Source organism: Budorcas taxicolor, chromosome 19 (assembly GCF_023091745.1).
Source record: "Budorcas taxicolor isolate Tak-1 chromosome 19, Takin1.1, whole genome shotgun sequence".
Lineage (NCBI taxonomy): Eukaryota > Metazoa > Chordata > Mammalia > Artiodactyla > Bovidae > Budorcas > Budorcas taxicolor.
The window spans coordinates 57,628,002-57,647,975 of NC_068928.1; the positions used below are offsets into that span (position 1 = coordinate 57,628,002).

At 48.3% G+C, this 19,974-nt stretch overlaps 1 protein-coding gene across 2 annotated transcripts in view; it reads left to right on the top strand.

Annotated features, from left to right (window-relative positions):
• SLC39A11 (solute carrier family 39 member 11) overlaps window positions 1-19,974 on the top strand; it is a 282,835-nt gene that overhangs the window by 161,064 nt on the left and 101,797 nt on the right. For both annotated transcript variants that reach the window (XM_052658095.1, XM_052658096.1), the window contains exon 6: window positions 18,803-18,973. In XM_052658095.1, the coding sequence (XP_052514055.1) occupies window positions 18,803-18,973 (171 nt within the window). The remainder of the gene's footprint in view (window positions 1-18,802; window positions 18,974-19,974) is intronic.

The window sequence follows — 19,974 nt, forward strand, 5'->3', positions numbered from 1 at the left end:
AAAAACTGCCATGTAAAAACAGGAATCTGCCTTTGGCTTTCAGAACCAGCTTCCCTGGGGGAAGAAGCCCAGGGTTGCATATTTAACATGTACACCAGTCTTTGAGAATGTGGAGGAGGAGAGCATGCCCCCCCCCCCAAATATGCCCCTTGGGTGTATTGATTCTTTGGAGCTGAAATGGCAGATGCAGGAAGGGCTCTTGGACCTCCCTCTTTCTACCTAAGAAACAGGACATAAAATTGCCCGTGAGAAAGAGGCCTTAGAAGGTGCAGAAGGACTCTTTGCCTCCAGAGACAAGTTTAGAGCTCATCTGCCCAGAGGAGGCACCACAGAATCTGTAACAGGCCTTCCCCAAACCACCCTTTTCTCCCATTAGTTCCGCCTTGTGTTGACCTTCCCAGTGTGTCATTCTTAAAAGCCTAACTCTCTCTTGCTTTGCTTGTCCTTTCTCTCCAGATGTGCTATTCTTTGATAAGATGCTACAGCAGCCCCACGTTCTCCCCACCCCTTTGAGTTACTCATCCCTGAGTTTCCCCTTTGTGTGTGCGTGCTGCACATGTTGATAAGCTCTGTTTGTTTTTTTCTTGTTAGTGTGTCTTTGTTGCCTGAATTTACAGGCCTCAGGCACAGAACCTAAGTGGGTATAGGATTTTTTTTCCCCCTTCCCTACGAGAACCTGGCTCTTCCAGATACTTCCAAATGGACTTCTTGACCAGTGCCAGAGCCTGCCCCATCAGTAGGTGCTGCTTGCTGCTGGCTTGTAACTTTCATTGCTTCCATGCTTGCTTTAATGCTTCTTCATTTGGGATCCATGAAGGGAAAAAGCTTAGTCTTCTCTAAAAATACCTTTATTTTGCTCTGACTCTTGAAAGGGAAAATTGAGTTGCGTTTAAATTTCCAGGTTGACAGAAATGTTTATTTCCTTTAGCACTTTGACAGCATTATTCCATATTATTCCATTCAGACAGCTTTCATCAAACTGGAATTATGTTATATGTTGTATATTCTCTGCGGGCATCATAAAAATCCATACGACAGCAGCCTCATTTCAGGTTTATGTCTGCTTATGTATTTTTCACTTGTTTTGGTGTCTTTTATTTTTAGGATGTTAGTATCTCTGCTTTGTCTTCGTTACACACGCTTCTTTTCAGTGGTTTTAATTTCTTCTCTTACGGCTTCCATCAAGTTGCATGTGTGTGTGCTAAGTCACTTCAGTCGTGACTGACTCTTTTGTGACCCCATGGACTGTAGCCCACCAGGCTCCTCTGTCCATGCGATTCTCCAGGCAAGAATGCTGGAGTGGGTTGCCATGCCCTCCTCCAGGGGATCTTCCCGACCCAGGGATCAAAACTGCATCTCTTACTGTCTCCTGCACTGGCAGGTAGGTTCTTTACCACTAGCGCCGCCTAAGAAGCCCTTTTATCCAGTTCAGTTCAGTTCAGTCGCTCAGTCGTGTCCGACTCTTTGCGACCCCATGAATCGCAGCACGCCAGGCCTCCCTGTTCATCACCATCTCCCGGAGTTCACTCAGACTCACGTCCATCGAGTTCGTGATGCCATCCAGCCATCTCATCCTCGGTCGTCCCCTTCTCCTCCTGCCCCCAATCCCTCCCAGCATCAGAGTCTTTTCCAATGAGTGAACTCTTCGCATGAGGTGGCCAAAGTACTGGAGTTCCAGCTTTAGCATCATTCCTTCCAAAGAAATCCCAGGGCTGATCTCCTTCAGAATGGACTGGTTGGATCTCCTTGCAGGCCAAGGGACTCTCAAGGGTCTTCTCCAACACCACAGTTCAAAAGCATCAATTCTTCGGCACTCAGCCTTCTTCACAGTCCAACTCTCACATCCACACATGACCACAGGAAAAGCCATAGCCTTGACTACATGGACCTTAGTCGGCAAAGTAATGTCTCTGCTTTTGAATATACTATCTAGGTTGGTCATAACTTTTCTTCCAAGGTGTAAGCTTCTTTTAATTTCATGGCTGCAGTCACCATCTGCAGTGATTTTGGAGCCCAAGAAAATGAACTCTGACACTGTTTCCACTGTTTCCCCATCTATTTGCCATGAAGTGATGGGACCAGATGCCATGATCTTCGTTTTCTGAATGTTGAGCTTTAAGCCAACTTTTTCACTCTCCTCTTTGACTTTCATCAAGAGGCTTTTTAGCTCCTCTTCACTTTCTGCCATAAGGGTGGTGTCATCTGCATATCTGAGGTTATTGATATTTCTCCCGGCAATCTTGATTCCAGCTTGTGTTTCTTCCAGTCCAGCGTTTCTCATGATGTAATCTGCATATAAGTTAAATAAGCAGGGTGACAATATACAGCCTTGACGTACTCCTTTTCCTACTTGGAACCAGTCTGTTGTTCCATGTCCAGTTCTAACTGTTGCTTCCTGACCTGCATACAGATTTCTCAAGAGGCAGGTCAGGTGGTCTGGTATTCCCATCTCTTTCAGAATTTTCCACAGTTTATTGTGATTCACACAGTCAAAGGCGTTGGCATAGTCAATAAAGCAGAAATAGATGTTTTTCGGGAACTCTCTTGCTTTTTCTATGATCCAGCGGATGTTGGCAATTTGATCTCTGGTTCCTCTGCCTTTTCTAAAACCAGCTTGAACATCAGGGAGTTCATGGTTCACGTATTGCTGAAGCGTGTCTTGGAGAATTTTGAGCATTACTTTACTAGCATGTGAGATGAGTGCAATTGTGCTGTAGTTTGAGCATTCTTTGGCATTGCCTTTCTTTGGAATTGGAATGAAAACTGACCTTCTCCAGTCCTGTGGCCACTGCTGAGTTTTCCAAATTTGCTGGCATATTGAGTGTAGCACTTTCACAGCATCATCTTTCAGGATTTGAAACAGCTCTACTGGAATTCCATCACCTCCACTAGCTTTGTTCGTAGTGATGCTTTCTAAGGCCCACTTGACTTCACTTTCCAAGATGTCTGGCTCTAGATTAGTGATCACATCATCATGATTATCTGGGTCGTGAAGATCTTTTTTGTACAGTTCTTCTGTGTATTCTTGCCACCTCTTCTTAATATCTTCTGCTTCTGTTAGGTCCATACCGTTTCTGTCCTTTATTGAGCCCATCTTTGCATGAAATGTTCCCTTGGTATCTCTAATTTTCTTGAAGAAATCTCTAGTCTTTCCCATTCTGTTGTTTTCCTCTATTTCTTTGCATTGATCACTGAAGAAGGCTTTCTTATCTCTTCTTGCTATTCTTTGGAACTCTGCATTCAGATGCTTATGTCTTTCCTTTTCTCCTTTGCTTTTCACCTCTCTTCTTTTCACAGCTATTTGTAAGGCCTCCCCAGACAGCCATTTTGCTTTTTTGCATTTCTTTTCCATGGGGATGGTCTTGATCCCTGTCTCCTGTACAATGTCATGAACCTCCGTCCATAGTTCATCAGGCACTCTATCTATCAGATCTAGGCCCTTAAATCTATTTCTCACTTCCACTGTATAATCATAAGGGATTTGATTTAGGTCATACCTGAATGGTCTAGCGGTTTTCCTACTTTCTTCAGTTTAAGTCTGAATTTGGTAATAAGGAGTTCATGATCTGAGCCACAGTCAGCTCCTGGTCTTGTTTTTGTTGACTGTATAGAGCTTCTCCATCTTTGGCTGCAAAGAATATAATCAATCTCATTTCGGTGTTGACCATCTGGTAATGTCCATGTGTAGAGTCTTCTGTTGTGTTGTTGGAAGAGGGTGTTTGCTATGACCAGTACATTTTCTTGGCAAAACTCTATTAGTCTTTGCCCTGCTTCACTCCGCACAAGACCCTTTAGAACTAACACCCAGAACAGATGTCCTTTATCCCGTTAGGCATATATATATGCACATATGTGAGGCATAGTCGGTGTGTGATACTCCCTTTCGGTGTTGCAAGCTCAGATGTGCATTTGAAACCTTTTTGGTGTGTTTATTTCATGCATATTTCTAGGTGTTTGCAGAGGGAGATTTCTGTTTTATCTTAATCCTTAGTCTTGCTGGAAACCTACCTATCTCCAGCAGAAACTTACATCTGCGAAGCAATCCTGCTTGCATCTGGTGCTCAGTGGTTGGCCGGGTCCTTTGTGTCCCAGGTTCTGCCAGGCAGCCGGTCATCCTTCAGCCTCACTTCCTGGAGTTTCATGAACTTGTGTCTTTTTGAAGACTTGTGAGTTGACATTTCCATACGTTGGACAAGGGAATAAAGATGAACAAATGTTCACTATCCTCAAGACGGACCCATGAGCCGTGTTCGTACTTCTGTTAAGCTGGTAGGCTGGGAGGGAATTTTTGAGTGGGGGGACTCACATTGAAAGCAGTGAGTTCATCCATGGATGTTTCTGGGTTCCAATCATCTTTGTTTTTTGTGTCTTAAAGAAGGCATGTCTTGCTGGTGAAGATCCTGGGAGGTGTTTTCTGGAGGGTCCAGCACATTCAGAACATGCATTAGGGAGCCCCCAGAGAGGCGGCAGGGGGTTCTCCTGTTAACCCTTTCACCCTCTGCGGCTCATCTGGTAGGCAAGAAGCCAGGACATGTCCAGCTTGAGCTGAGCCCAGCCTGCCCCATGGCGGACAGCGCTGTGGGAGAAGCCCACACCCGTTGGGTTGCATTTCTCATGGGGTGAAACTTGTTCTCTTTATATCAAGATTCCTTGGGGAGCTCGAGAAAGATCTGCCGCAGTCAGCTGTCCTGGGATGGGGAACCTGCCTTTGAGAATTCTCCGAGTGATTCTCACTTGTATTCCAGAGTGAGAACGCCTGTCCTGGGTTCCTGTCGTGAGGAAGTAATGGCAGAACACATGCGATGCTAAGGATCTTTCGGGGAAAACAGAATTCCCTCTGGGATAGAGAGGCGATAGAACGGGAGCTCGCAGGCCGCTCTCTGCCCGGCTGTGGTGACGGGGAGGGGAGATTCGGTTTGGTGGATTTTCAGAAACCTCATCTTTAGGGGTGATTGTGGAGGGGAGTGTGGAGGGAGGCAATGGTTTAAAGCCACTTGCTGCAAGAGAAGACAGCAGGGAAAGAGGACACGAGAAAATCTAACTGAGCATTAACTTTCTCGGCGTTTGAGTTAAAACGTTGCCTGGGTTTCAATTAGCTGAGCACCTTCTTCCCCATCCCTGGTTAATCGCCGGTTGCCATGGCAGCAGGCTCCCTGCTTTCTGAAGCCCCCCACCCCTACCCTGCTACTTGGCGCCAGCGGTCCCGCAGGCTTGGCTGAGCCCAGACCTGACTCCTCTGCAGGCTCAGGGCTGCAGGGGTATAATCAGGGACAGATTTTGGTGGGCAGGGGAGAATTCACCACTTCAGGAATTTAGGCTGGATAAATGCTCCATTCTGATAATGTCAAGAAAAGCGCCAGGTAGCCCTTTCTGGGTTGGATAGTCGTTTCTCGCTCACGTACTTTGGACTAGGTTCAGAAACGGTTGTGAAGGGCCTGGCAGGTTATCCTGTGGGCAGAGTGCACGACCCTGACTCCTCCCCTCCGCACTCGCCGCCCCCTGCCCCGCTGCCGGCATCCCTCCCTGGGTTTCCCTGGGCTCCTCTCGGAACAGGGTTTCTCAGCGTGGGTTCCTTGGGTTTTCTGTACTGACGCTCGCTCCCATGTTCCTCATTTGGTAAGCGAGGGTGATTATAGAATCTGTCATCCAAAGAGCAATTGCGAGAGGAGGAACGCATTTGAGGTGTAAGGTGACATGTTCCATTTAGTACAGAGTGAGCAGAATGACAAGAAGACCCCCAAGTGAAGATGCCCAGCGGACAGCTGGTGAGGGATCTGGGCTGGACGTAGCAAGCTTGGGCGTCCGTTCTTTCTAATATGTATTTTATTTATTTTTGGCTGCGCTGGTCTTAGCTGCGGCATGGGGGATCTAGTTCCCCGACAAGGGATCGAACCCAGGCTGCCTTCGTTGTGAGCACAAAGTCTTAGCCCCTGGACCAACAGCAAAACCCCTGGGATTCCATTCTTAATGGGTTTTCATTGTGTTTTCCTGGCTCCTTCTTTCTCCCTGAAGCTTTGTTTTCTAGAATGCCTGTCGTACCTGCAGAGTCCTACCCAGGTCTACCATGAGTTCCGAGAATCTGAACTTAAAGTTTTATTTTAAAGTATAATTTTTATAGACGTTATTTAGGTGTCATTTCTTTTTAAATGTTATTTTATTATGGTAAGAATACTTCATGTGAGATCTTTTCTCCCTTGCCAGATTTTTAAATGTAGGACACGTTAGTGTTGACTGTTGGTGCAACAGGTCTGTTGTGCTTAACTGAAATTTTATGCCCTTTGATACTGAGGACAGAATGTCACCTGCCAGATCAGTAAAGAAAGGATGCTGGGGGCCATCAAACCGTCTGCTGCTGTAGCAGCCCTGGGCTGCGTGCCCTGAGGAGATGCAGGACGGAGAAAAACGGGATCCTGGCCCTGGACAGTGAAGGCGCGCTTCGAAGGCATGATTTCAATGAGCCAGACTCTTGGCATCTTCCGATACAGGGGAAAGCGCTGAATTCATTAACTTGAGATGTCTGTTTTTTTCTTTTGCCATTTCCTTCTCCAGTGCATGAAAAGTGAAACTGAAGTCACTCGGTCGTGTCCAACCCTCAGTGACCCCATGGACTGCAGCCTTCCAGGCTCCTCCATCCATGGGATTTTCCAGGCAAGAGTTCTGGAGCGGGGTGCCATTGCCTTCTCCGTTTCTTTAATTAACACTAGTCTTTTGATGTTCTAACTACCTGTTTTTGTTTAGTTTTGTTTTCAAAAACTTCTGTGTATCCTGACTTCTCACTTACCTCTTCAGAGCAGTCCCTCAGAGCTGAATGGACAGAGGAGCCTCGCAAGATTCAGTCCATGGGGTCACAGAGAGTTGGACACAACTTAGCAACTAAACAACAATAATAACAACAAAATATTTATGTATATATGTATGAAATTAAATCTGAAAATGCAAATATAATGGTTTAATGAAATAGCATCAGAATATTATTTATTTATATTACATAGATCACATGTATATTTATATATGTATGTCTGCCTGTCTGAGGCTTCCCTCATAGCTCAGTTGGTAAAGAATCCGCCTGCAATGCAGGAGACCGTGGTTCGATTCCTGGGTTGGGAAGATCTGCTGGGGAAGGGATAGGCTACCCACTCCAGTATTCTTGGGCTTCCCTTGTGACTCAGCTGGTAAAGAATCTGCCTGCAATGCAGGAGACCTGGGTTTGATCTCTGGGTTGGGAAGCTCCCATGGAGAAGGGAAAGGCTGCCCCCTCCAGTATTCTGGCCTGGAGAATCCCATGGACTGTATAGTCTATGACGTCGAAAAGAGTCGGACACGACTGAGCACCTTTCACTTTCACTTCTGCCTGTCTGGCTATCTGTCTGTCTGTCTGTCTGTCTACATATCATAGCTTTCTCTGGATCATAAGCAGGTATGCTAGTGACGTACTTTGCTCCCATCTCCTTGACTGTCATAAATTTTTTTAGGAAGTGAAAACTGGTATCACTGTTAACCTAAGTAAACTGCATTAGATCAGTAACTATTTTTTTTTTTAATGAAAGAAAAAAAAATGTTGCTTTGTAGTTCCAAAAAAGATTGACGGTATCTTGAAGGGCACCGGCCTGCTCCTTTTATTGATGGAAAGTTCCTCTTGTCTTTAGAGGTACGTGGTCCTTCCTGAAAGTTGAAAATGTCAATGCAACTGTGGAATTTTGAAACGTTCATATTACAGTCGTGGCCTGCTTCTGCTTTGCGGGTGTGGGGCGTTGGGGTTGGACGGTGCTTGAAAATTCTGCACCGGGTTCGATCATAATCTAATTTCTTCCTCCTTCACTACGAATCTCCTGCTTTTGGCGATTTAAGTGAAGGATGGACTAGGTATGCTAGCCACGCCATTAACCTTTCTTTCATGTTTTTATAAATGGAATACAAGTTCACCGTGGGAGCTGCTGAGATGGATGGGTTTTGCGTTGTCATTGCTGTGTGCCCGCGGCGGGTCCCACACCCGTCTCCTCTCACCCGAACTTCGGGGCGGGCAGCGTTAGCATCCCCACATGGAGATGGAGACTGAGGTCCCCGGGTACCGAGCGATGTCCCTGAAGGTGTAGAACCAGGACATGGTGGGACCGGGATGAGAACTTGGGTGGCCCAGGAACTGGCTCCTTGAAAGCGAGTGAGCCGAATCTCATCTGGTCCCCCAGCCCCATTCCTCTCGCGTCCTCCGTGCCCAGTGACGCCGAGAGTCCTCTGTGTTGTTAGCTCGGAGAAGAAGGGGCAGAGAGAAGCCTGGAGGGGCGAGAAAAGAGGAGAATGCTGGAGTGCCTGCTGTGGGTGCACCCCCCTGCTGTCTTGTCTCCCTGGTAGGCAGCTCCTGGAGGCCTGGGTGCCTTCAGCCAGCGACTCAGCCTGTGTCCGCCCTGTCCCCGGCTGCCCACACCGACCATGCGTTCTTTTCTTTGGTTGACAGTTCCCTAAGACAGGGGTCCCCACCCTCTGGGATCTAAAGCCCGATGAGCTGAGGGGGAGCTGCTGTAATAATGATAGGAATGCAGAGCACAATAAATGTGATGCCTTTGAATCGTCCTGAAACCATCCCCCTTACCCCCACCCCAGGGTCAGTGGAAAGGTCGTCTTCCATGAAAGTGGTCCCTGGTGCGAGAAAGGATGGGGACCACTCGCTGCCCTAAGGACTGAGAGAGACTGTTAGAGCGCCTCGGAGCAAAACCATGATGCTCATCTGGGGTGAGCACACTGCTGTCTCTCTCTCTCACACATGGGCACACCGCCCCCCCCCCCCCACCCTCCACACACGGACACACACAGGTGCGTGTGCTGAAAAGGAGAGTCCAGAGGCCCCACAGCCCTGGTAGCTTTCTTCCCCGATCATCCTGGCCGAGAAACAGGCGGCTCGTGCGTCCTGGTCACTTTTGCTGATCTGGAGAGTGGGGAGGCGATGACGGAACTCGCAAACTCACACCAGATCGGCCAGGAGCGTCCCCCTCGCGCCTCCCCCAGCCATGCCGGCAGGTTTTTCTTTCCACGGTCCACCTTCCACCCGCAAGTCAAACTTTGCAGAACTTCGCTGTCACACAACGTGCCCTGCAAACACCCGGGGTGAGAGAGTGGGACCCTGATCTTGGGAGACTGGTTTTCTATTTCCTAACAGCATGGGTAGCTGTGCTGAAGTTTGCCCCTGCCCTCTGTCTGAAATGTTTCTTGAGCAGATTAATAGCATGGAAATTCTGCTGGGGAAATATTTACCTGATTAGGAAAACAAGACCTTTAGACACAGACATTTAGCTGCGTTTCCATAATGTGTAAATTATGTGCCTCTCAATGTAATGCTAATTGCTAAGCCCATGCTGATTGGAAATGAGCCCAACTAACCCATGGATGTCCAACAGGGCCTTGATACAGCTTCACCCTTCCAGCCTCATAGGTTACGCCGGCACAGGGACCCTTGTCTACCCAGAAGAGTGCAGGAGCTTCTGCCCCATGCAGGCTCTCCGTGGGAGGATATTCTTTGTGATGAACCTACATCCTCTCCCCCAGGAAAGGGACTTTGTCTGCTGATCCAGTGCCGCTGGCTTCCAGTATGTCCATTGTCTCCTGGAATTTCCTCCTGGTTAGTAAGCTCCTCTGTTGAGAGGCTGCTCAACCCCTGGTCTGAACCCCCCTCATAATTCCTTGTTATCCTTTCTGTACTTAAATTTTATTTTTGATGTGGACCATTTTTAAAGTCCTTATTGAATTTTCTATGACACTGCTTCTGTTTTATGGGGATTTTTTTGGTCAAGAGGCACGTGGGATCCCAACCTGGGATCAAAACCGCACCCCCTGCATTGGAAGGCAAAGTCTTAACCACGGGACCACCAGTGAAGTCCCTAAACCGTCCATGTTTAGAACGCCGTCTGTATCAGAGTTACGCTGGGGTGAGCCTGGAGGGGCCATGTGGCTTGTGCAATGCAGACTCCTGGGCCCTTCTCCCAGGGGCTCTAATTCAGTAGCTACCAGGAGGGGGTCCTGGAGTCATCTTTTAAGAGCCGCCCCCATGCACAGCTATGGATGGTGTTCATTCCACACTTGGAGGTACAGTGATCTCGGCTAGGAGTCTTTATTCTCAGAGTTAGAGGGGATGGCAGAGCAGCCTTCTGTCAAAGGTGAAAGGGAGCCTAGTGACTATGAAGCTCACAGTAGCAGTTGAACACAAGCCCTGAAATAGATGCTGTGCATTTGGATGCCTCCTCCTAGACCTGGTATTTATAACCACGTGAGACTGGCACCCCACTCCAGTGTTCTTGCCTGGAGAATCCCAGGGACGGGGGAGCCTGGTGGACTGCCGTCTATGGGGTTGCACAGAGTTGGACACGACTGAAGCGACTTGGCGGCAGCAGCAGCAAGACCAGGGAGGAGCCACCATCTTTCCCAGAGAGGCTGAGGGTGCTTTGCAGAGCTCTCCTAAACCTTCTTCTCCAAGATGCACAAAGTTCTCCAAAATGCCCTTTCTCTAATGTGGTGTTTAGTCGCCAGCTGTGTCTGACTCTTTGTGATCCCATGGACTGTAGACCGTCAGGCTCCTCTGTCCTTGAAATTCTCCAGGCAAGAATACTGGAGGGGGTAGCCATTCCCTTCTCCAGGGGATCTTCCTGACCCAGGGATCCAACCTGGGTCTGCCACATTGTAGGCAGATTCTTTACCATCCAAGCCACTAGGGAAGCCCTTCTCCAAAGAGGGGTCTGGAGCTCTTTGGAATCAAATGTCTCCTTGCTGATGGATCCCCCAAAAGCCATGATGGTCCTTTCCCCACCAGGGAGTTTGCACTGAACACAGTGTGTTGGGTCAACTACGGAGAAGGAGCGATGGTTCTGGAGCCCACTTGGGGTTTATTTTTTAGCGAACAGTTAATTCACCAGAGATGAGCTCATGTTGATGAAACAGTCGTCTGTCCCTTTATAAAATAGAGGCGCTGACCTGGTGGGTGGACATTTTAATCTTATTGGAGATCCAAGCTCCACTGACACAGAGTAGAAGTTATTATCATACTTAGCTATTTGGAACAAGCAGTGTTTTAGTGGGTGGTTTGCTTAATAGGATGAGAAATCTTTAGCTAATAGAGAACCCATTTCTTCTTCTGATGTACATTTAATTTTTTACCAATTATGCAGACCTATTTGTTTCCCCTTTGTAGCAAAGCAATTGATTATTCATAAGCATCAAAGCTAAAGCATGGATGACTTCCAGTGCCTGGGAAAATGTGCAGACTTAAAAGATAAGGGATCTAGTCAGCCTTCTTGCACAGCACAGAGCCTCTGATGCTCCTGTGGATTGTGGGTTATTAGAATGATAAATGGAGATATATCTATTATAGTTACCAAGGTTGTAAATAAGGTTTTTCTCGGTTGTGTCTGACTCTTTGCAACTCTATGGACTATAGCCTTCCAGGCTCCTTCTGTCCATGAAATTCTCCAGGCAAGAATATTGGAGTGGGGTGCCATTCCTTTCTTCAGGGGATCTTCTTGACCCAGGGATCGAACCTGGGTGTCCCACGTTGCAGGTGGATTCTTTACCATCTGAGCCCCGATTAAGGTTTTCACCATGTTTCTTAAACTCCAGATGTGTCTCTGCCTAAAGGTTAGTAACTAAGCATAATAAATACTTCAGTGATCTTTCCATGAAGCTTCCTTGGTCTCTCATGGAATCTTTTCCTATCCTGACTTATACACGACCCACGTAGCACATCCTTGGAAGACTTCTCGCTGAGACAAACATGTGGCCACTTTCAGAGGAGAGTGCAGTCACATTTGGGCCAATTTCTCCCTCACCTGGAACTCGGGCCCCAAATTGGGCACAGATAGGACTGTAGGTTAAAATACAAGAGACCCAGTCAAAATCAACTTTCAGATCAACAATAAGAACTTTTTAGCATAAGTATACCCCGTACGGTATTTGGGATATACTTATACTGAAAGGTTTTGTTTTATCTGAAACTCATTTGCAGCTGAGCAGCACCCTTTTTATTTGCTAAATCCAGAAGCTCTCGAAAGGGTCCTGTCCACACGAAATATTCTTGCTGTACAGGAAGACCTTGTTTTATTGAACTTTGTTTATTGAACTTTGCAGATACTGCTTTTTTTTTTTTTTTTAATAAATTGAAGGTTTGTGGCAACTCAATGAAAATATTCACATTGCACCCAAATCTTGGAGAAGGAAATGGCAACCTACTCCAGTATTGTTGCCTGGAGAATCCCAGGGACGGAGGAGCCTGGTGGGCTGCCGTCTATGGGGCCGCACAGTCAGACACGACTGAAGCGACTCAGCAGCAGCAGCACCCAAAGCTGTGCTAGAACGTTGCTAGCGGCCTCTTTAAACTGTTTGTTGTTGAGGTATAGTTGATCTAGAGTGTTGTGTTTAATTTCCGCTGAACAGGAAAGTGGTTCAGTTAAACATATATACGCATATGTAGGTATATATATACGCATATGAAGGTATATATATACATCCTCTTGCATATTTTTCTGTTTTATTTTATCACAGGTTACTGAATACAGTGCCTTGCGCTCCGCAGTAGGATTTTGTTGTTTGTCCATTCTCTCTCTGTATAATAGTCTCCACTTGCTAATCCCAAGCCCCTAATACATCCGCCCCTCCGCACCGCCACCCTGGCAACCACTGGTCTGCTCGCTCACGTCTGGGAGTCTGGTTCTGTTTCATAAGAACGTTCGTTTGTGTCCTGGTTGAGACCCCACCCATTAGTGACATCATGTGCTATTTGTCTTTCTCTGTCTGACTTCACTCAGGATGATGGTCTCTAGGTCTGTCTGTGTTGCTGCAAATGGCTTTATTTCGTTCTTTTTAACGACTGCGTAATACTCCATCGCATATATGCGCCACAACCCTCTGTACGCATCCCTCCGCTGATGGGCATTCCGGTGGTTTCCGCGTCCTGGCTATTGCGGCTAGTGTCGCTATGAGCATAGAGGTGCATGCATTTTGCTGGACTGTGGTTTTGTCCAGCAGTTTTTCTTAAGGGCACTTTTCTGTCCGGAGGAATGTCAGAAAGGAATTTAGGAAGTGGAGGGTGAAATTTCCATGTGAGCAACTGGATCCTTTTGTCTGATTTATAATAATACCCGCTGCTCCCAACTCCATCCCGTTACTCACTGACACGCATAAGTGGATCACAGGAAAATTACTCATGTCTCTAAGGAATTGTCTAATCCTATTCACATTCCTTAAAGAGACCTCCTCTGAACAGAGGACCTTGCACAAAGGAGGAAAGTAGTATGCGTGGAGCCATAAGAAATGTCCACTTTGATTTGCAGTCAGAGGGGAAATGTCATTTCCCCCATAAATGGATACATTTATTTTTAAATGAAAAATACTCAGGCTGACTGAAAAAAACGGCATGATGAAAACTTGCAGACCCTGCTCAGAGGACTATAAATGGAGTGGCCTTTCCGGAAATTAGTTAGACCAACCCGTCAAGGCCCTTGGATCAGCAGTTCAGCCTCTGGGAATTTGGTTCAAATTGCTGATTGTTTATATAGGTTAAAGGTTCTGCAGTGATATTTTTAGGGAAAAGAAACATTTAGGAATAGCCTAAATGCCCAGTGGTTTGAGAAGGTGAACAGTAATTTGCACCGCTTGAAATACTTCTAAGGGTTTTTAATCATATGGGGGAAATGTTTGTGTTGTGTTCAGTGGGAATAAAAATAGTCTGCGGTTGTATAATGTGATCATCCCAGTTACGTCAAACCACTTGAAAAAGTGTGGAAGGCAATACAGCAAACTCAAAAAAAATTTTTTTTCAGCTGACGTGATTTCAATTTTCTTCTGTATTCTTGTAGGTTCCCAAGGTTGCTTAAGACTACATTCGTATCGTTAGAAGTGAGGTTACTGGGGGGAGAGTTTGTACTGGGGGGCCCTTGCCCAATGGCAGGGTGGATTGAATGGCTGACCAGCCCTGCCTTGACCAGTTAAAACCATTTAGCATATTAAATGGATGACATCCTGGTTTTACGCTGGGATATTTGCAGCCGATGTGACACTATTTCCGTGGGGTTCTGGGCGATCTAAAGACAGTCCTGGGTGAGTGAGCATGTAAGGAATTTCTTCCAGGAAAGGCATGAGCATCTTTTTTCCTTCCGTTTCCTCTTGTCCCTTGATCAGCGATAGACTGCATTCTGTCACCCATCTGCAGCACACCCACCTTCCCTGTTCCTCACAGCTGAGTCACCTTTCAGCTGCCCGACAGGCTCCAAAGACGCCACTGCAGGCGAAATGTTGAAGGGTCAAAATCTTCCTCTGCATTTGAAAATCCTTTTTTTCTCCCTGAAACCACCAGGACTTTCTTCCTCCCGCCACGATCAAAAGCCAGGAATGAGTCTGTCTGGTTTATCGCTCCATCTCCAAGGCCGTCTCTCCTTTCTTTGAAAATGGAAGCAGAAGTTAGCCTGAAGAGGTGGTACTTACTGAAAGATGGAGAGGGAGCCCTGGGTCAGTGAAAGGAATCTTCTCTGGTTTATTTTCAAATGCGTCTCTCTTGCATTTGCATTTGTGGAAGGCATGTGACACACCGCATCTCCGTTGCAGTTCAATTTCAGGAAACCAGTTGTTGGCCAGGAGTAATTGATGAGCAAGCGAGTAAGCGCCGGAATGTTTAAGGATCTTTTGCACGGAGATTCCCCACCTCCCACCGTTTGCAGTAGGAGTTGTTGTTGTTGTTTTTAAATATTATTTATTTATTTGGCTGAACCAGGTCTTAGTTGCAGCGTGTGGGATCCAGTTCCCTGACCAGGGATTGAACCCTGGGCCCCTTGCATTGGGAGCCGGGGTGTTAACCACTGGACCGCCAGGGAAGTCCCAGCAGTGGGAGCTTTTCCTCACTTGCTCTGCCTCCTGGGGTAGGCCAGCCCTTTAACGTGATCCAGGGGTATGTATGAACCGTGAAGCTGGAAAAGAGAGTGCCTGCAGTGGAGGAGGAACTTTCCTGGGGTGGATGGAAGGGAGCTGGAGGAGTACGCCCCCATGTGGCGAGGGGGAAGCACTGCGCCTTTTAACATCCGGGAAACAAAGAGCAATGACTCAAACAAAAAAGGAAAAGGATAGACTTGGGACTAAACAAAAATGCCCTGCAGCCATTAAAAACTAGAGTCCCAGAGGCTAAGGCATTTAGGAAATATTTCTGAGGTTTTAAATGAAACAGGTGGAATATGAAACTGTTTACTAAGATGTGTAAGCCACATACACACTGCTGTATTTAAAATGGATAACCCACGAGGGCTTCTCCAGTGGCTCAGCGGTAAAGAATCCACCTGCCAATGCAGGAGACACGGTTCAGTCCCTGGGTGGGGAAGATCCTCTCTGGAGGAGGAAATGGCAGAGCACTCCAGTGTTACTGCCTGGAAAACCCCGTGCACAGCGGAGCCTGGCGGGCCACAGGCCACAGTGTCGCAGAGTCGGACATGACTGAACACAGGCATAGCGCAGCAAGGATTTAGGGAGAAGGGGTTTCTTCCAGGGACCTGAAGCTTTCTGTGTTTAGCGGATGAGAATTTGCCTACTTGTGCTAATTCAACCAGATCATCTCCAGTAATATCTTAGGGACATTTCTAAAGCTCTTGTGGCTGTTGATCTATTAATTAGTGTTCCTTTTATTCTCTGGTGGCCGAACGTCCATCTCTGGGCCTATTATTGATGGATTTGGTCGGTTACATCATCACAGAGGCGGCAAACATCCTGTCCCTGCTGAGTCTGGGCCCATGGGGGACGAAATGAAGGTTACCGTGGCATTTATCTAGCAAGATGAAATCTGTCTGAGGGCCTTGAATCTGTAAGGACTCATTGTTCCAAAATCGTCCTTGTATTTTTTTTTTTTTTTTTAAACTGGAAAGATGATAGAAAGTCCCACCTTAGTTTCTAAAGCATCGGTGATGGAAAGTGATTCAGAGCCTGTGATCTGAGGACATCAGGCCCTTTCACGGGGGAGGAGGTGACACCCCGAGGGGAGGGGGCTTATCTCCTCTCCCCGCAACTTCCCCAGCTTGTGCCCACCAGACCCGGCTCTGTTTTTTGCTGTACAGTATGGTGTGTTGGTACAAGCATCACGTCCCTTGTTTGGGGGAGAAGAAAGCAGGGGACAAAATGTGTGCAATAAAGTCACCTCGTGATTCAGCTGGAAAAGGAGCCTTGGTCTGGTCTGTCTGTTCCCTGTGGTCCTCATTCTCACATTTAGCAATGGGGTGCCTCCCCCGGAAGGATGAAGAGCGGGGAGGCAGGCTGAGCCCCAGCTTTGGGCCCCTTCTCAGTGTGGATGCGTAGATGCTCAAGTTTAAATTTTTAAAACAATGGGTTTTGATGATGGGCAACTTTGAAGTCTTTCCACCTTCCTTAAAGGATTGTAACCCAGTGTCCCTGGCTTGGTGTTAATAAATATATCCTACGGACAGCGGCTTTATACTTAAAACAGTAGATCTAACGGGTTAACAAATAGTGTCTTCATGGTTTCAGGTTTGTCGACGAGCGGGAGTGATTATAGATATGAGGTTTCCACGGAGCCTTTTCTGCCGCTGGTGATGCAAGCTCACTGGGTCTCTCTGAACTTAAGTGTCTTGGATTTCAAGTTCCTAAATGTCACTGCGGTGACTGGCTTTGCTATGCTTTTGGGCTTCCCTGGTGGCTCAGATGGTAAAGAATCTGCCTGCAATGCAGGAGACCCAGGTTCGATCCCTGGGTCGGGAAGATCCCCTGGAGAAGGGAATGGCAACCCACTCCAGTAATCTTGGCTGGAGAATCCCAGGGACAGAGGAGCCTGGGGGCGGGCTGCGGTCCATGGGGTCGCAAAGAGTCGGACATGACTGAGCGACTAACACACATTCTTGCGAGCAAAGGGGTAGGTCACCACGCCACCCCCGGCTCCCAGTCAACCGCAGGGCCCTGGTTAAGAGGTGGCTTCTGGAGGCAAAGGACCCAGCTTGGCTCCTGCATCCAAGATGGACTCGGGACTTGGAATTCAGGACTGTGACTTGGAACCAGGTGCTCTGCCTCTCTGTTCTTTAAGTTCCTCGTTTGTTGAAGGGGATCGTCTCTACCTCATGGGGCTTTTTGAAGGAAGGAGGATTTGTTGAGACTAAGTTTTCAGTATTACCCCCCATGTCACTGGTGAGGTTTTTCATTCCTAAACCCGACATTGGCTGTTTCTTCCGCAAAACGTCCTTCCCCTTTGCCGAATCCTGCTTGAAAAGTGCCCAGACCTCTCCTCTCCCAGGAAATCTCACGGGTCGACCCCTAATCCCACGCCGGGCTCAGCTGTTGCCTCTGTTAAGGGGTCACCCTTCATCCGCGGTGCTGGCATCTTACTAGACAGAGTGTGAAGATTTAACCAGCTTTCCCAGGAGAGGCGAGAACATTCACAGCTGGGGACGCACCCTTCCTCTCGGCGATGATTTATCTGGACTAATGTTCCTCGTTGCAGGCTCATTAGCGGCTGTTATCAAATGCTGGCTTATTTACCTTTCCCGGCACATCAGGCGCTTGCACCCTCCCGTTTCCCACCAGGGAGAGGCAGCCACAGCGCACATCCTCGTCTCGGTTCATCAGACTTTACACCTCTGGACGTTCCTGTCACACACGTGTTTGGTGCTGGAATTTGCTCACGAGGCCCCCGGCTCCACTGCTGTCTGTGCGTCCCTTGCAGGAGACCCAGAGTCAGATCCTTCTGTGACGGGGACAGGAATGAGCGTGGGCCCCCCGTGCTTGTTTGGGACAGTGCACTTCAGTCCCTTTGATTCGAGGGCGTGGTCCGTGTCCAACCATCTGTCCTTCCTGAAGTTATGAAAATCCCAAAGGGAAGAGTTATTTGTTTTATTTTGTCTCTATCAACTCCCACCAGAGAGCATCCCTGTTGGGGCTGTGTGTTCAGAGGGGAGTCTGGGCATCCGGAGTGTCCACTGACCGGCCCCAGAGACAGCTGAGTGCCCCCCATCACTGCATAGCTTCCTCTTCGCCCTGCACTCAGGTCTGGTTGCTTGTGACTTTGGTGTTTATGGACTTAAAAGCCCACGTGTTTTCTTCAGTTCCACGACAAGCCTCTGTAGCCTGAGTTATCAGGTATTGTCAACAATTAAAAAAAAAAACAAAAAAAAAAACGAGCTGTGCCGAGAAGCACACCCCTGTGCATACGCACACAAAGACGATCTAATATCGGAGGCAAGAAAGATGGTACTAGACATCCCTGGTGGAGCAGTGGATAAGAATCCGCCTGCCAGTGCAGGGGACTTGGGTTCGATCAAAACTGGGCTGTTGGGCCTCCCTGCTCTCGGTGGACATCCCAACGACAGGACCTGATGGCCTGTCTGCGTCATCCGTGTCAGGGTCTGCAGGCTCAGATGATGGAGAGACTCTCCTTTCCATCTGTGCCACCACGGGTTTAAGATTTGATCAAGACCTTCCTCCTCCAGGAAGCCTCCCTGATAGGTAAGGGGCTGCGAACCACAGCCTGTATTCTCTGTCTCCGTCTTGCTCTCCCGTATTTCAGAGCCGGGCAGTTTGCCTCCATTAGGAATCAGATAAATCACCCATGGATATTTGGGATAATCTGGGCATTTGGGAAACCATGAGTATTTGGGATAATCTGACCCTAAGAACAGAGTAATGAATGAAGGCGTGGAGGACCAGATGGCTGCATGTACAAACCATTCGGAAGTGAGAAGATAGACCTCGTCCGGTAGCGCAAGCTCCCCCTCGCCGCTGCTTGTCCGAATCCTGACGTGCCTTCTTTCTAACGGCTCTCTCTTTATGCCCCTCTCTTTCTGCTCAGACAAGAGTGAGAACGGCGAGGCGTACCAGAGGAAGAGGGCTGTGGCCGCCGACCTCGCGCAGGGCCCCGCCGCCCCCGGGCCGCCTCGGGGCAGCGCGGCGCAGCCCGGCGGCAGCAGCTGGAGGCGGATCGCGCTGCTCATCCTGGCCATCACCATCCACAACATCCCAGGTGAGAGCCCGCGCGAGCGTCCGCAGGGGGAGCATCTCTGTCGGCTCGGCGACTTGAAGAGGGGCTTGGGCAGCTGTGGTGCGGGTCCTTTCTCCAGCGGTCCCCAGCCTTCTCGGCACCTGGGACCGGTTTAGCGGAAGACCGTTCTTCCGTGGACCGGGGCTGTGGGGATGGTTTGCGGATGATTCGAGTGCGCCGCGTTTCTTGTGCACTTTATGTCTAATCTAGGGCTGCGCTGATCTGACGACAGGTGCCCGTCTCTGGCCGGAGGCTGGGGACCCCTGCTCCAGGGGGCTGTCGGGGAGGGAGCGCCAATCTTTCCTGAGTTTCTCTTTCGGGTTGCTGGCTCCGGATTGGTCATCGTATGTTCCAACTTCCTGTTCCAGTTACTGCAGACAATTTCACTCTAGTGCCCACCTCTGAGTTCCTTTCTTCACATATTTGATACCAAGTTATTTGGGCACAGATTCATTAGCTGTTGCCTCTCGTAAACATGGAATATCTCTGGCTTTTCTTAAAGCTTAAAAATTTTTTTAAATGTTTGTTTATTTCTGGCTGCGCTGGGTCTTAGTTGTGGCACGCGGGCTTAGGGATCAAACCCACATCGTCTGCACTGAAGGGCAAGTTCTTAACCACCGGACCACCAGGCAGGTCCCCCTGGTGCTCTGTTAAAGTATTGAATTCAGTATCGTTTTACACTGATGTTTGTCTTACCTGCTTCCTTCCTGGGGGCATCTTTCGGAGATATCCCTGTCGTTACCAGGTCCAGGTTTGTACTGCTCACTGCATGGCAGGTCAATAAATCAAGAGGTGAGTTGTTGGGACAAGGAATAGCAACTTCATTCGGGAAGCCAGCAAACCAGGAGGATGGTGGACTCATGTCCCAAAGAACCATCTTGCCTGAGTTAGAATTCAGGCTTCTTTTATACTGAAAGGGGAGAGAGTAAGGGCGAGCATTTGTTTCCTGGTTCCGGTCAGCCTCCGGGGGGATGTGTCCCTTT